The sequence below is a fragment of the Sinocyclocheilus rhinocerous genome, unplaced genomic scaffold, assembly GCF_001515625.1.
Source record: "Sinocyclocheilus rhinocerous isolate Xijiao unplaced genomic scaffold, SAMN03320098_v1.1 scaffold798, whole genome shotgun sequence".
Taxonomy (NCBI): domain Eukaryota; kingdom Metazoa; phylum Chordata; class Actinopteri; order Cypriniformes; family Cyprinidae; genus Sinocyclocheilus; species Sinocyclocheilus rhinocerous.
The window spans coordinates 1199061-1214548 of record NW_015635037.1 but is presented as its reverse complement, the minus strand read 5'-3'; the positions used below and the strand labels follow the sequence as shown (position 1 = coordinate 1214548).

Below are 15488 nucleotides of genomic sequence, written 5' to 3'. Positions count from 1 at the left end.
CACCACAAAATCAAAAGAGAAATAAGATATTATATTTTGCTTAAAGAAAAAGAAGTCTAGGACCAATAAGATATTCACGACACTTCATATTAATGTAAAGCACAAAATAATGATATTATTTCCATTTTATCATGGTTTGTTGCACTGGCATTAATTGATGATGATTTGTTTTTTGTTTTTTTTTAATATTCTGCTAAAAGTAATGGGAAACTAATGCGAATCATCATTTTGGGGGGATTTACTGTTAAAATGTCTCTATGCATTACAACAATGAGAACTTGGGGGAACGTGTTCCTAATAGGCTTTATTTTCTTGTCTTCCTTCTTTAAGTTTTTGAATTTGGGATGAAATGTGACCTGGACAGCCAGAAAAGAGGAATGAAGACTATCTCCCCTGTCATGCTCCATAGGTCAAGGGTGAAGTATTCCAACTAAAGCAGAAAAAAGGAAATTGTAAAAACATTCATGCCTTGCATGTGTAATTATAGATAGATCAGATGTGCAGATAGTGCACATGGAAAGGGAAAAAACACAGTACAGATTAGCTGGATAAAAATATTGATTTTCCACCTGAGTTGCATCTAGAGGCAAAAAGGACTTATTATCTAGATGTTGGAACAAACACGGAAGCCTGAGGGACAGAAGGAGAGAGAGGTAAGTCCATGTGAGTGGTCACTTCTGTAGTTGCATGCTTGCTGAACACACTGTGATTGTATCCGTATGCGCTTATGTGTAAACACAGACTCACACGTACACGTGCACAAACATGGAGTATGCAGATCAGAGCTTTTCTGGCTGGCTGCATCAGCTCTCCCATGCCTCCTGTGTGCATTGATGCTGGAAATGATAGCTCCATTGCTCCTGTGTATTTGATCTCCATATGTTCATCAGGATCTGTCCTGCACGGCCCGGCACAGCCGTTCATTTCCCTTCAGATACAGATCACATTATCAGCCAGCAGATCTGTGCATTCGGCTGATGTTACAGGAGATTTGGGAAGATATATGTTTGTCCTTGAGTTGCAACCAAATATTGCGTATACCATTCTTTTAGGCCACAGTCAATAATTTGATGCTATCAACAATACCAGGTCAATCTCATGAAAACATGTCCAGGTAATATTTAACCTTGAAAACTAAACTAAACTTATGTAAACTCAAGTAAACTAAACTAAACTAATAAATAAATTTTTGTTCTAATTATATAAATATATGACCCATTTTTGTAATGTAAAAAAAAAGATATATTAATTAACTTACATATTTACACATCGTGACAGTACAGTATGTATTATAATACCTTAAATTTCTGCTAATTCAAAATGATACATTATACAATTTTTTGCATAATGATTATAAGAACTGGGGCAGAAAAATAACTGTCATTACATGGAAAACAATAAAAAAATAAAATGGAAAAGGTAGACCTATTGTTAAATTTATAATTTATATTTATATTTATATGCTTTTGGCAGATGTTTTTATTCTACAACAACAACAAATCAGCATGCATATTCTGGTAATATAACCCATTGCCTTGTCAATGCTAATTATTTGATCTACTGTTGAGCTACAGTATAAAACAATATATATTTTTTTTCTTTTGATTTTGGAGTTAAAATTAAGCAGGACACTGACTCCTGCGATTTGGTCACATGTAGCTCATATGACTATTTTTACATTATTCAAGATATTTGAATCAAGCTTTTACATAATCTATTTTGAGGAAGCATTACTGATGATTTGGGTGCACATCTAGGTCACATCTTTGTCTATAAAAAAAAAGAGACATTTTTTTTTATTTTTACATCACTTCATGTTTTTCTGATCTGATGTATTCTGACATTCACCACACAGTACAGAAAGGTGGCAAATGTACTCCGCAAAAATCTGGGAAAATTACGGTAAAAAAATAATAATAGCATCTGTGGTTGCCAGAACTTTTATGCAAAAAAGGTCAGTTTTAAAGACTGAACATTACAGTTGATCTAACAACATAAGACGTAAAAAAATTTAATAATAATAATAATAATGTACATAAGTGCCAGGAAAGAAATGTGAGCTGTCATCCAAAATTATTGGAATGTCAATATATGGTTTTCGACTTAAATGAGAAGATGTCTAGTTCTTTTTCTCTTCTAAAAACATACAGCAGCATTTTACTTAAGATTCTTCTAAATATTCATGATTATGTAAATTAGTCCCTGTCCACACTCGGTCACAACAGCTCAGACTACCTGCTTCACTTTCACTCAGTCAACTGTAGTAAACGCTACGTGGCAATATTGAATTAATGCAACCATATATGTTAGATCCAGAAACTGATTCAGAAGAAGAGAAAAAGCGAATTATACAGGGTCGACTACAAGTTGATGTGTCAGAATGGTAATGTATTTTATGCATCGCTCTCTACAACACTAGACACATAACAGTAATTGATATCATTAGCCTTTGGCTTGGTTTTGACACTATCAAACAGCTAATAATGAGTTTCTAATGTTACACAAACCATGTTTCCATTCACCATCTCAGACAGATACTTTCAAATAATCAACTTTCTTAGGCAGAAACACTTTGAACATTAGCTAATGATATGAAAATCCCCTCCTCACAAGTTGACAGGATTGGTTGTTTGTGATTGTAGGAAATTGTAGGCTGTTTTAAACCACACATGAGACGCATGTTGTTTATGGAAGCATGTAACTGCCACTGAATTTAAAAAAATGTAAATGAGACTTTTTATCTCACAATTCTGACTTTTTTCTTGCAATTCCAAGTTTATATCTCGCAATTCTGACTTTTTTCTCAGAATTGTGAGATATAGCCTAAACTTGCAATTCTGAGAACATATCAGTCTCTATTCCCCCTCAGAATTGGGACTTTATAACTCTCAATTGCGAGTTTATATCTCGAAATTGTGAGGAAAAAAGTCAGAATTGCAAAATATAAACTCGCATTTGCAAGAAAAATGTCAGAATTGCGATATACAAACTTGCATTTGTGAGAAATAAAGTTAGAATTGCGAGATACAAACTCGAATTTGTGAGAAAAGTCAGAATTGTGAGAAAAAAGAGAATTGTGAGAAAAAAGTCAGAATTGCGAGATGCAAACACGTATTTGCAAGAAAATGTCAGAATTGCAAGATATAAACTCACATTTGAGAAAAAAGTCAGAATTGCGAGTTTTTTAATTTCTCACAATTGCGAGTTTATATCTCGCTATTCTGACTTTATAACTCGCAATTGCGAGTTAAAATCTCACAATTCTGAGAAATGTGAGTTTGTATTATGCAATTCTAAAAAAGAAAGTCAGAATTGCAAGACGTAAACTTTTTTATTTTTATTCAGTGGGGGAAACAGGCTTCCATAGTCTTTGATACACTGCAGTTTTAAGGAGATTTTTTTTAGCAATGGTGTTGACTATGATGAATCTGCACATGGTTTGTCTTTAAACGGGTCATCGGATTCCCATTCTCAATGGTAGTGTAAAACAACACCCTTTTTAACTTGTCATAAACAGCTCTGTTCACAGCGACCCATTTTGGTGCATGTCCCTTTAAATGCTAATGAGCTCTGCTCACCCTGCTCCTCTCTTCCATTGGGTGACGAGCCGTTCTCATGAGACTGTAAACTTTAGCCACATTTAACTGCGGAACTTGCTAACTAGCACATTATTAAAAAAGGCGATTTGCAAAGATTCATAAAAAAAACCTTATACTCACTTCTTCTGTAGGTGAAGCTGGATCACGAATGATTCATGCGAACATAGATGCATTTAGGTAGATTGGGGGGGGGCGCATTCCCTTCAAAAACAAAAGTAATCCACTGCGTCTTCAGCGGTTCAGATGTCGGGAGTAAATGATGACTGCTATGTTCATTATTACATCCAACAACAAAACACCTCAATCGCTTATGAGACATTCTTGTCTACACCTGCTCCGGTGTCAAAAAAATGGTGGATTGCAGTGGCGCAGCGGAAAATCTACATAGGCCACTATGCAGCGAAACGCAATGCGAGGCCCCTGTCCGAGGGTGGGGGATGGTGAGCAGCAATATTGGAAATATTTCTGGTTTAAACCATGAAGGTGAGCCAATGAATATCACACAACCAACATGCAAACGTTACACAATAGTTATGCCAGTGAACGTCTTAACCTCAGTCAATTCACTAAAGAGAAAGTGAAAGTAAAAAAAAAAATGACGGAGCTTCCTAACGCTGCATTAACGGCACATATTCTCTGAGACGATGAGAGACTAATCTAAGTCAATATATGCTGATAAGGGTATATAACTGTCTTAAATTATTCCCTTAATATTTCTCTCTTGTGGCCCGTACATAGTGAAAAACATAAGAAACGTATTTCGCGTTAAACGGGTTGTTTTTGAAAATTGGTACATGAAATAGGCTAAAGCTACTCTTAATTTTCATTGATGACTGCAGTGTTAATAACTTTAATTATAGGCCTATAATTCATTGTATAAACGAATTGACCCGTTTAAAAAACATTTAATTTTTAAAACATTTTCAGTGAGAAGTATGCTAATAGCCTAATCTTTTATTATCATCACAGCGCGTCATGCGGTGATGCGCTATGAAATTATTGCAGGGCAAATTAATTGTAATTTAATGATAAAAGTAACTTCCAGATCCACTATTGGGTGGATTTTTATCATTACAGGGTGGTTATGTACACACACTGCCAACACACATTTATGTACAAGCAACATGTAAAAATGAATTTTACATCTGATGACCCCTTTAAGCATATTAGAAACACCAGATAGACATGTAAACATTGTTAAAAACTTGATATGCACCACAGGGCGGTTTTAAAATTACAAAAAAAATGTATAGTAGATCCCTGTTTAAAAGACCAGCTTTTCTGGACACCAACATATGTTGTGTTTCGGATGCTGGGCCCCAACATGGGACAGTATCAGAGGCTTCTTCAGCACCAAACCAGCACTAACCATTGAAATTCATCCTGGCTTTGAGCTAGTTTTTCAGCAGGAATAACAGTACCTCTTAAAACAGAGTGATACCAGTCAGTTTTGTCACTGAAGCAGTGTGTTAGTGTGTTAAATTCTAATGAAGCATATTACAACGTACCAATTGAAGACAACGAAAGAACCTCAAGCCACGAGCGTCACCACTAAAGAGCCAAAATTGCCATCCGTTCTCAGAATGCTTTGCTGTGGTTATTGTTTTGTTGCCATTTCTGGTGTATGTGGTGCTAGACATAAAAGCTTTGAACCGACTAAATCTGTAGTAGTTGTCTGCATTCTGAGTCTTGCCACATGCTGCTTCTTTCTCTCTGCATTTCCTATAAACCTTGTGATTATGGGGAGCTCAGCTAAATGTCTTTCTTCTTGTGAAAGCACAGCACAGAACTCAAACTTTCACTCCACCAGCACCGGCTGACTTTTTACTTGCCTTGAAAACCGGTCTAAGGAGCATGTAAGAGAAAAGCAGCCCAAGCGACGCCATCAGAAAAGAAGCCATTTTAACAGCTCAGCGGGTGTAGAAAATGGGACGCCTGCAAAAAAAGGACCATCACAACTCTTCTTAATGAGATATGAGAACACAGACACAGCTGCACAATGCGTCTGGCTGTTCAGCTCCAAGCTGCACACTCCCCCTAGTGAGCATGTTCTGAACAGGTTTAGAAATAATAACGACTCCCTTTCCCATTGTAGTCTAGTCCCATTGAGTAACAACTTGTAATCTCTCTCACTTACAGTTCTGCTCTTTGAGAATGTGAGGAAAGTTAGGCAAATAATATGAGAATAAGTAAAAGACACAAAATCACGGAAATACTGCAGAATGCTGTACTCCAACCCCTGCAAGTTATATCATGTACATTGTCCTTCGATTATCATCGTTATACATCATATTTTACCTGCAGGAATATATCTTTGATGATAGATACAGTATATTTAATTTATTGCTTTTCATTCTGTCATCAGCAACATGTCATATACAGTACTATTGGTAGAAACAATAGCATCACTGAATTAACTTCAATATTTATTTTACCTGTAATTAAATCTACAAAATTAAGGGTTGGTATTTTTTTACAGGATTCTTTAATAAATATTTTAATTTATTTGAAATAGAAATATTTTGTAAAATTATAAATGTCTTCACTGTTACTTCTGATCAATTTAATGCATTCTTACCGAATAAAAATATTAATTTCTTTAAAAAAAAAATATTACTGTCCCTGAACTTGAATAGTAATGAATAGTACTTGAATAGTAATTAAATAGTAGTGTAAATAGAATGAAAAAAAAAAAGTTGTGTATGTAAGAAAGGTTGTGAATGAAGAACCACCTGTGTGTATTTGTGTGTCTATGTTATGTGCAATGAGCCACGGGAGCTCAAGAGGTCATCTTTTGGCTCATTGGCATGTACATAACACAGAGAGACACACAAATGTCCAAACCAAAAATAAATACCAGATCTGACCTCTTGTGCCAGTCACGCTCACATAATATGAACTCTCCACCGCTGGAGATACAGAGATGCTTCGTTTCAGCTCAGCTCAGGCTCAGCCTCTGCTCAAAAGTGAAAAACAAACATATTTTCACACTCACATAAAGAAAGGTCTAAAGGTCTGGGGAAGTCCTGGTTCCCTAGTCATAACTATAACCAACACGAACACACATAATACATTTATGGAAAACAGCAGTTTTGACCATTCTGATATCTCTTTTTATGTTCCTATATAGAAAAGGGTGGGTAAATAACAATTTTTCAAATTTATTGTAAAAATCAAGGTGCAACCTGATTAGCAAAGCAAACAGCTTTTTATATACAATTAACATTGTGATTGTAGATACTACGTAAATATGCTTATATTCTCAATGTTTCCTAAATGAAGTCACCTATACTGTGAACAGCAAAAAAATGGCCTATTGTTCTGTAATATGCTCAAATTAAAATGAATAAGAAGGAAGGGTAAAAAATTACAAATTTAATGGTTTCCAGTGAAATCAAAGGCGATATCCTCAGCACTGAATAATAAGTGGTAATATGAACTTTAAACTAGAAAAGCGGAACATTATGCGCTTTAAAAAATGTATAAAGCTGGCTATTTGCATACTTGCACACTTCCATTGTATTCTAATAAGACGGGCCATCTAGGTATTCACATTAAAATATATTAAATCTGAGTCGAAAGAGGTCAGGTCTTGCTATAGCCTCCCTCTTGCATAGGCAGTAAATATTAACTGACCTCTAACCTTGATAATATGAATACGTATTTAAAGGAATAGTTTTCCAAAAAAAATTTACATTTTGACATCAAAACTTGCCTTCATGTTGTTCCAAATCTGTACAACTTTCTTCTGTGAAACATACAAGAAGAAACAATTCAGTTAAAGTCAATGGTAACCAAAACTGTTAGTTACCAACACTGCCCCTTTTCCACTTTTTCAAACCCATAAAACTTTTTTTCTGTGGAAAAAGGGCAATCAAAGTTAAGCTGCTCTCTTCCATATAATGAAAACCAGACCAGAACCGGTCAACGTACAAGTAGTCAATTTGTCATGTGGTATATTTGTTTGTGGAAATAATGAACTGAAATTAACACTACAAAAATCAATATTCACTTTCACTGAATGGAAAAAACATTTCTGTCATGACAACTCTCTGAGGGATTGGCAAGGTAATGTACATGATAATGTTAATGCTATACAGTACTATTGGTAGAAACAATAGCATCACTGAATTAACTTCAATATTTATTTTACCTGTAATTAAATCTACAAAATTAAGGGTTGGTTTCTTTTAGTAAAAAATAAAATAAAATAAAATAAAATAAAGAGGTCCATATTTTTTTTTCTTATGTACACCAAAGCTGTATTTATTTGATAAAAAATACAGTAAAAACAGTATTGTGTGATATTATCATATGTTACGTGGTCTTGGCGGAATAGATCTGCTACGCTGCTGCTGCGGCAGAGCAAGTACCGAGACTTGCTACTGCCAATATATCCACAACATGCTGCTGTGAGCATGTAAGAAATATTGCTGCTGCAAATATAACACATGCATTAACCCCCCACAAAGCACGAGACATAGAAGTGACAATACAAGCCAAAACAAATACAAAACACCCCCCAACAAGCAGATCTATCACCATATCATAAGACATATGTACTGCTGCTGCTCCGAAGAGCCATGAGAACCGCATGTATTACTATCTATGTGTGCCTGGGTTACCACACCGACCGGCTTAACGCTAGTGGCCTATGACTATGTGAGCCTTGGCTACCACGCCGACCGGCTTAACAATAGTGGCCTGTGGCTATGTGAGCCTTGGCTACCACGCCGACTGGCTTAACTCTAATAAGACGCGCACTACGTGTAATGTTTAATTAACAAAATGGAGATACGTTGCAATCCGATAGATAAGACCCCAGCACCCACCTGAGCAAATATCATAATTTAGTCATTTGATAACTGATGTTACATTCTCCACTTCATTAGTCCCAGTGGCAGCGTAACAGCTTGTTAATTCATATCCGTGCAATGATGAGACGGACAAAGTTAGCCGATGCATGCCATTTTACTCTCTCGTGCAGATAAAAGTTGTCAAAGTTACAGTGCACAAAAGCCCCTGGGTGGACTGACCTGAATGAACTGAAATAAAAGGAATATAAATATGTTCTTTCTCCGTTTTCTGAATTACACAGCACAGCGAGAGCACACGTTGCACGAGCACATTTCTCCGAACTACACTACCCACAATGCATTTCACTCAGAACTAACTGTTACAGCTCAATTACTGTTATGTTCTAAATTGCGTTTTGCTCCAGCTGTATCAACACAGAAGCTAAATGCTGCTGCTAATATGCTTAATATCCGCTCCTGCGTACAATGCAAACTGCTAACATGACACATAGTTTTACTTGATTATGGTTGCTCATTTTTTAATTCAAGGCACACCACGCAATACACACAGTGATATGGATTGGAAGAGCATGATGATGATTTCACTGTTCTGAAGCAAGCTGCAACTGCTACGGCAAGCACTAGTCATACATTTGAATGTTGAGCAGCGAGCTCATTGGCTACCGATACAGGAGAGAACCAATCAGCTGTGCTATGTGATAATGATGACATTAGGTCAGATTGAGTTAGACCTATCGGACTGCGCCATCTAGAGTTTCATGCCAGAACTCTGTATATATATATATAGAGAGAGAGAGAGAGAGACACACATCTAATCTTGGCCTTGACAGGCTAACAGTGAGGTAAGGCTCAAATAAAACACGCTCTTCAGAGAATTAATATCGAACCATTTCCAAACGTGCATTAGAAATGCAAATGGGCCGGTATGTGTTTTAATTAACCACTTTTCTTCAACCATTTAACTTGAAATCTTGTTCACTACTGAACAATATCTGAAGTGCAAAGTTTGCCCAAATTGATCTGACCTGCTGTGTCTTTTAGACAAAATTGTTATAAGAACGGCAAATCTCTCTTCAAGCTGCAGCAGCCGTCTCATTTGGACAAGATGACACACATGTAAGCAGGCAGGGGGGATTCAAAGGATTGGGCACATATCAAATCTATTTTAAATGCTTTTTTTATGAACTTTTAATGGCATTCTGAGAGGGTTGAACTCAAATGACTGAGTGCAGAGAACTGAGACTAACAGTGTGATGGTAAAGAGACAAAAGTGTGTTAGCCAACCAGGGAATATTACAGCGTACTACAGCCATTGAGACACACACATTCACATTAATTTGGATATATTGGATATACATAAAATTTTTAGCAGCTGGTCCACATGCATTCAACAAAGCTCTCACTGTTAATTTTCTCACATGTTGCAGCGCAATGTGTTTTTGGACAGAGCTCAGTAAATACGGTTCAGACACTTTTAATTCACTCTTTCACAGTCTTTCCTTTGGCAAACGTGCTCGGGATCGTCATAGCAACAACCATGGTGAACAATCATAGCGCTATTCAGTGACTGTGTTAAACTGGCAGAAGAATCAAGCACAGCTACACATGTATCTAAACATGCTCGTGTGTTGCTATCCTTGGCCTTTTGAGAGCCTAGGCAAACACAAGTTCTTTCTTCTCCCTTGTTCTTGTTATCTCATGCTTCCATCTTTGTTTTGGCACCTCTTTCATTCGTCTATGTATTCCTCTTCCACGCTCTCTCGCTGTATCGCTGTCTTTCTGTCTCTCTTCTTTGAATTTGGAGGCTCAGAGTTTAGATGAGATTGGAAACTTCCAGGTGCACATGGACAGTCAGACAAGTAATAAGGCCTGAAAGCAATTTCCTCCCTGCTTTATCGAACTCTGAGAGATGGGTAATAACCACATATAGTAAGCCCTGACTCTCTTGTTTATTATTTATATAGGGTTGATTAGGATCCGCGAGTCACACAATGTGTCGGTGAGGCGCCGTTGTTTGCAGGGAGAAACATTCACGTTGTATATGAGGACCTGATGTACTTATCCATCTGCTTGCATGCAAAATTGTTTCGATGAAGACCCTGCTGCTACTGTTACTGGACAGGTTGTTGAAATAGTGCCCAAAAATAAGCCAAATGAGTGTACAATGAACCCTCATGCACGTCATCATTATAAAACGACACTAATGACAAATGTATTGTTGTGTCAGCAACACAAAAAGACGTCTGTGCACGATTTTTCTGACACAATATCCCACATTAAGCACAGCAAAAAATGTATGGTGGGACTTGATTTTATCCACCTGAAATGATTGTAGTGGTTGACCGATACTTATTTTATTTTATTTTATTTTTTTGCTGGCCGATGCCAATATCTTAGAGAGCAGGGTGGATATATATGATATTAAACTGTTTAATTTATAGATATTAAAAGCACATGCATAACAATTGCTGAAATGAAATGTATATTTTTTTACATATTATTTACGAAATTAGAATTAATTTGAATAAATATTTGCTGAATGTTGAAAGTGATGAGAAAGTATAGTGTTTACCTTTTGTAACGAATTAGTCCACTGAAGGCGAGTTGAAGTGAGCACCCAAGTGCAGTTTATTTACAGAGTGATCCAAACATCCAAACAATATCCAAACAAGATACACAGACTTGACTTGACTTGACATGAACAGACTTGACTTGACGAGGCATGAACAGACTTGACTTGACTTAACATCAACAGACTTGACGTGGCATGAACAGACTAGACTCACCGACAGCAGGTTACAACATCAATACACGATGACAGACAATGGCAACATGATGGCTACTTATAGGAAACAAGAGGGTCACATGACAAGAACAAACCAATGGGAAACAAGACACATGACTAAAACAACCAATCAGAACATGACACATCTTGACGAGGCATGCAAACTCTGCACCAGACACGGGCGTGGCGGCCATCTTGGCCGGGGACTCGGGCGTGGCGGCCATCTTGGTCGGGGACTCGGACGTGGCGGCCATCTTGGTCGGGGAATCGGTACCAATCAGAACATGACACATACACAAGGCAGAAAGACATGAGGCAAGGGAAGCATGACACTAACATCAGGAAACAATTACAAAATAAAAGACATGGACATGAACATGAAACAAAAACAAAACCCAAACCCCACATTACACCTTTCTATTATTAATAATAGAAAGCAAATGCTATAATAATCTAATCGACTAACTGTATACTGTATTTGAAATGAAAATGAAAATGTAAATATTAGCACTGTATTTTTAAGTGTACTATTAAAATAATTTTATTTTTATTTAGTAGTTTTTTATTTTAAAATATAATAGTATTATTACACTTCATTTATTATGTTGTTTATTATTTTATTTTGAATTAATAACCTAATTGAATAAAGTGCAATAATACTATTTTTACTATTATTAATTATTTTATTTTTATATAGTTATATTTAATGGGTCACACTATGTGCAGTGTGAGCACCAGTGTTGGGTAAGTTACTCAAAAAAAAAAAGTAATCCACTACAAATTACTAATTACTTTAAACTACTGATTACTCCAAAGTAATCAAATTACTAATTGCTTTACTTTCAAGTTACTTTCAAGTTTACTTTACTTTTCAAGTTATCAAACCTAAAAACATACACTACAAAGTGAAACTCATAGTTCTTTCAGTAATTTAATATTGACTGAAAAATTACATAAGTGTCAAAACAGCAACTTGAATATTCACTTGCATTTTTTCCTGATAACAGCAAAAAGAACTTCAGATAAGAGTATCAGATAAGATAAGAGTATCTGATCAGATAAGAGTAAGAGTGTAAAAGGTCTACTTTTATTTGTATACACTTGCAATATCAACAAAACATTGTGCTTTTGTAAAATAAAGAAAACGAATAGGGTGTGCTTCTGAAACATCTTTCTGAAATGCGTCACTAAAATGAACGAAAACTCAGCGAATACTTGACACACAGACATGAGAAATAAGAACACTTGAAGTGTCTATTTTTAAAATGAAGTCAGTCATGTCGAAAACAAACGTTCTCTGATAAAGTAATCCGTTTGAAACCAACACGAGGCAGTCTTTCCCGTCTGAGCTCATTATCTGTAAAGTGATCACACCCACGTGCATCACACTCTATACGATAATCATCCACGTGAGACACGCGAACATGTAAACGGCCACATCACTTCCGTAAACAAAACGTTACGATTCATCAAGTAGGCTACTTTTCATCTTTGTAAGAAGACGCACTGCGAGGAATAAGCCTTGTATTTACCTCAGAAGAAGAACGCGATGCGACGCGCAACTTAAATTCAGCAGAGAATCTCATTCGGATTAATCATTTATTATTACTTATATTAGTGTTATTGTGACAAACTTGTACACATTTACTAGTTGAACTTTTCCCAAACTATAATGCCAGACTAAAATATGTGAAATCGAGTGCAACATTTTTTAAATATGATAGGCAACCTTTCATTGCATCTATAATGTTGTATGACTTGTCTGCATTTTAGCTCGCATTCTCCGGTGCTTTATTAAATACTGACGTGGCATACTGACACTCAAAACATGATTTTAAAATGCATTTTACTTGTTTGTTTTTTTAACACTGCATTTGTAACTTAAATAACAATTTTATTGACATTAGTAACTGTAATCAAATGACATAAATGTATTAAAATGTAACGCATTACATTACTGTGTTATCAGGAAAAGTAATTAGAATACAGTTACTGTGTAACGTGTTATACCCAACTCCAAACCAAATATCCAGCTGCTCTCATGAGAACCAGACCGAAAAAGTAAAAAAAAAAAAAACTTTGCCGTACTTTTACTGTTTGGTTTAACACTTCTGTCTATTAATTTAATTGACAGAACTGTTAAAAAGAGAAAGTAATCTAATGAAGATGGACAATGGGAGCTCCATTGCAAAGGCGCTGGTGTTCTCATCGCTGTCAAAATAAAAGTTTGACTTCCAACACAGCAGACAAACAGAAAAGCTTATCTGTCGATGCCAATAATTGAAAAAATACCAAAAATCGACCAATATATCAGTCGACCACTAATTGTATGGACAGTGAAAACTGTCTTGTTGGAGAGAAGGGGTTGAAAAATAAAAGGACTTGGAACCAAAGTCACTTCAGAATGGAAAGTTACATTTCTGTGAAAGATTTTGATAAACATTTGTTTTCCCTTTAGAATGATGTTAACCAATAAACAGTTCCTAATAAGTCCAAGAATATAATTTCAAGTTTTAAATCTTGCGTTCATGTTAACATTTTGTAACCCCCAAATTAAAACAAACAAACAACCAAATAAATAAATAAAGCTTTTAGTCCAGGTCTGTTATAGCTTTGAGGCCCTCAATATACCAGTATCCTCCATAATAATACATATTTAATCTCATTAAAAAAAAAGAGTGGTCCCACAGAAATTAATTACAGATGTAATTACATGCAGGTATTTTTTAAATATAAGTACAATGTAAAAACATATATGTACACAATAACTGCATTGTACCAAATGATTAATTGAAATGTAAGTACATAGTAGTTAAGGCCACTTAATATAAAGTGGGACCAGAAGAGTTTTTCTCATCCTGGAAAACATACGAAAATATTGATGACAATTTTAGTAGAATTTGTTGCCAATTAAACGCTCTCTAGAATTAGAGTGCACGTTCCACCTTAATTATAACTCCCACCTGCCACTTATCTAACTCTTTAACATCTAATTCACATGATCGTGAGCTTCAGAGTCATCAACCTCCGATGTATTCAGATCTACGACCTAAGATCTACGGAAGTTTATATCTACACCATATGAAAACTCTTTATCAAGTTCTAAACTGCAAAATGTGGACACTTAGGCATTAAGGTATAACAAATATTAACATCATTCATTTCTGTATAGCTGCTTTGATTCAATATGTATTTTGAAAAGCGCTATACATATACATTTGGCCTGACTATTCAAGGGTGCCATTCTATTCAAGCCAAAATCATTCAGAAGAGCCCTGCTGTAATCCACGCCCTGGCCTATCTCCAAAACCTCCAAAAGCTGTCAACTGTTGCGTTTCCAGGCTGTGGTAAGAACCTTTCTGGCTGTTAAAAGCTTTGCCGTATCACACGCAACTTCCTGCTTCAAAAGCTGCTACATTAATACAGGGAAGAAAAGTGATTCAGCATATTAATTTCAGTGTCAATGTTATCATAAGGTTTTTTTTTTTCTTTTTTGTTGCATAGTGATGACCTAGAGCTGAGCATATGTGTTATAGATTTGAATTTTGCATAAAAATGTTAGATAAAAGTTGTGAGAGTACTGTAACACCCACTGATCTTGTTTAGTAAGACTAAACACAAAGGCTAAATAATCCAGAGTGGGCGACACCATAAACACAAGCATATAGACAAGTTAATTGGATGTACAGTATAGGTCAAAGACAGAATAAAATTAATTAAGAGATATCGATTCTTGGTTGCAAAATCTACAGAGGCCAGTGTTGCCATAGTGATAGCTCCACTCAGCAATCTTTTGACACAGTTCTAGAATCTTTACCAAATACATTTCATAAAATACAGAACGACCACAGTACAGTACACAGAGCTCTTCTTTTAGACCCTGACACGGCTCAAAACTCAGATAAGTGCCTGAACCCCACTGCAAGATTCTGCTCTGCTGAACTCTTAAACTCAGCCTGTTTTCACTGGCATCTGCAGACACCTAAGCCCACATATACAGAGACTTTTAAAGAACAAGAGTCTTTAAAAATTAATCTACATTTTCTATTCAGCTCCTCTTCAGTCTCCATTAGGACTTCCAAATCGGTTACAAAAGCATTAAATGTTAAAACGCAGTTCAACACCGAGGAATATTGACAGATAAACACTTCTATGCTTCACACTTTACCTCACAGTGTTGTTTTAGCAAGATCAAATATGTCATTCTATGAAACAAATGCCTTTTACACTTTGATAAACTTTTGCATCTCAAGCTAAATTATACTAAATTATATATATATATATATA

General features: G+C 35.8%; 1 protein-coding gene across 1 annotated transcript in view; it reads right to left on the bottom strand.

Moving 5' to 3' along the window:
* Nucleotides 1-237: 237 nt before the first annotated feature.
* Nucleotides 238-15488, bottom strand: part of LOC107746307 (uncharacterized) — a 27528-nt gene continuing 12277 nt past the window's right edge. The window contains exon 2 of the mRNA XM_016560449.1: nucleotides 238-430. Within this exon, the coding sequence (XP_016415935.1) occupies nucleotides 326-430 (105 nt within the window). The 3' untranslated portion in view covers nucleotides 238-325. The remainder of the gene's footprint in view (nucleotides 431-15488) is intronic.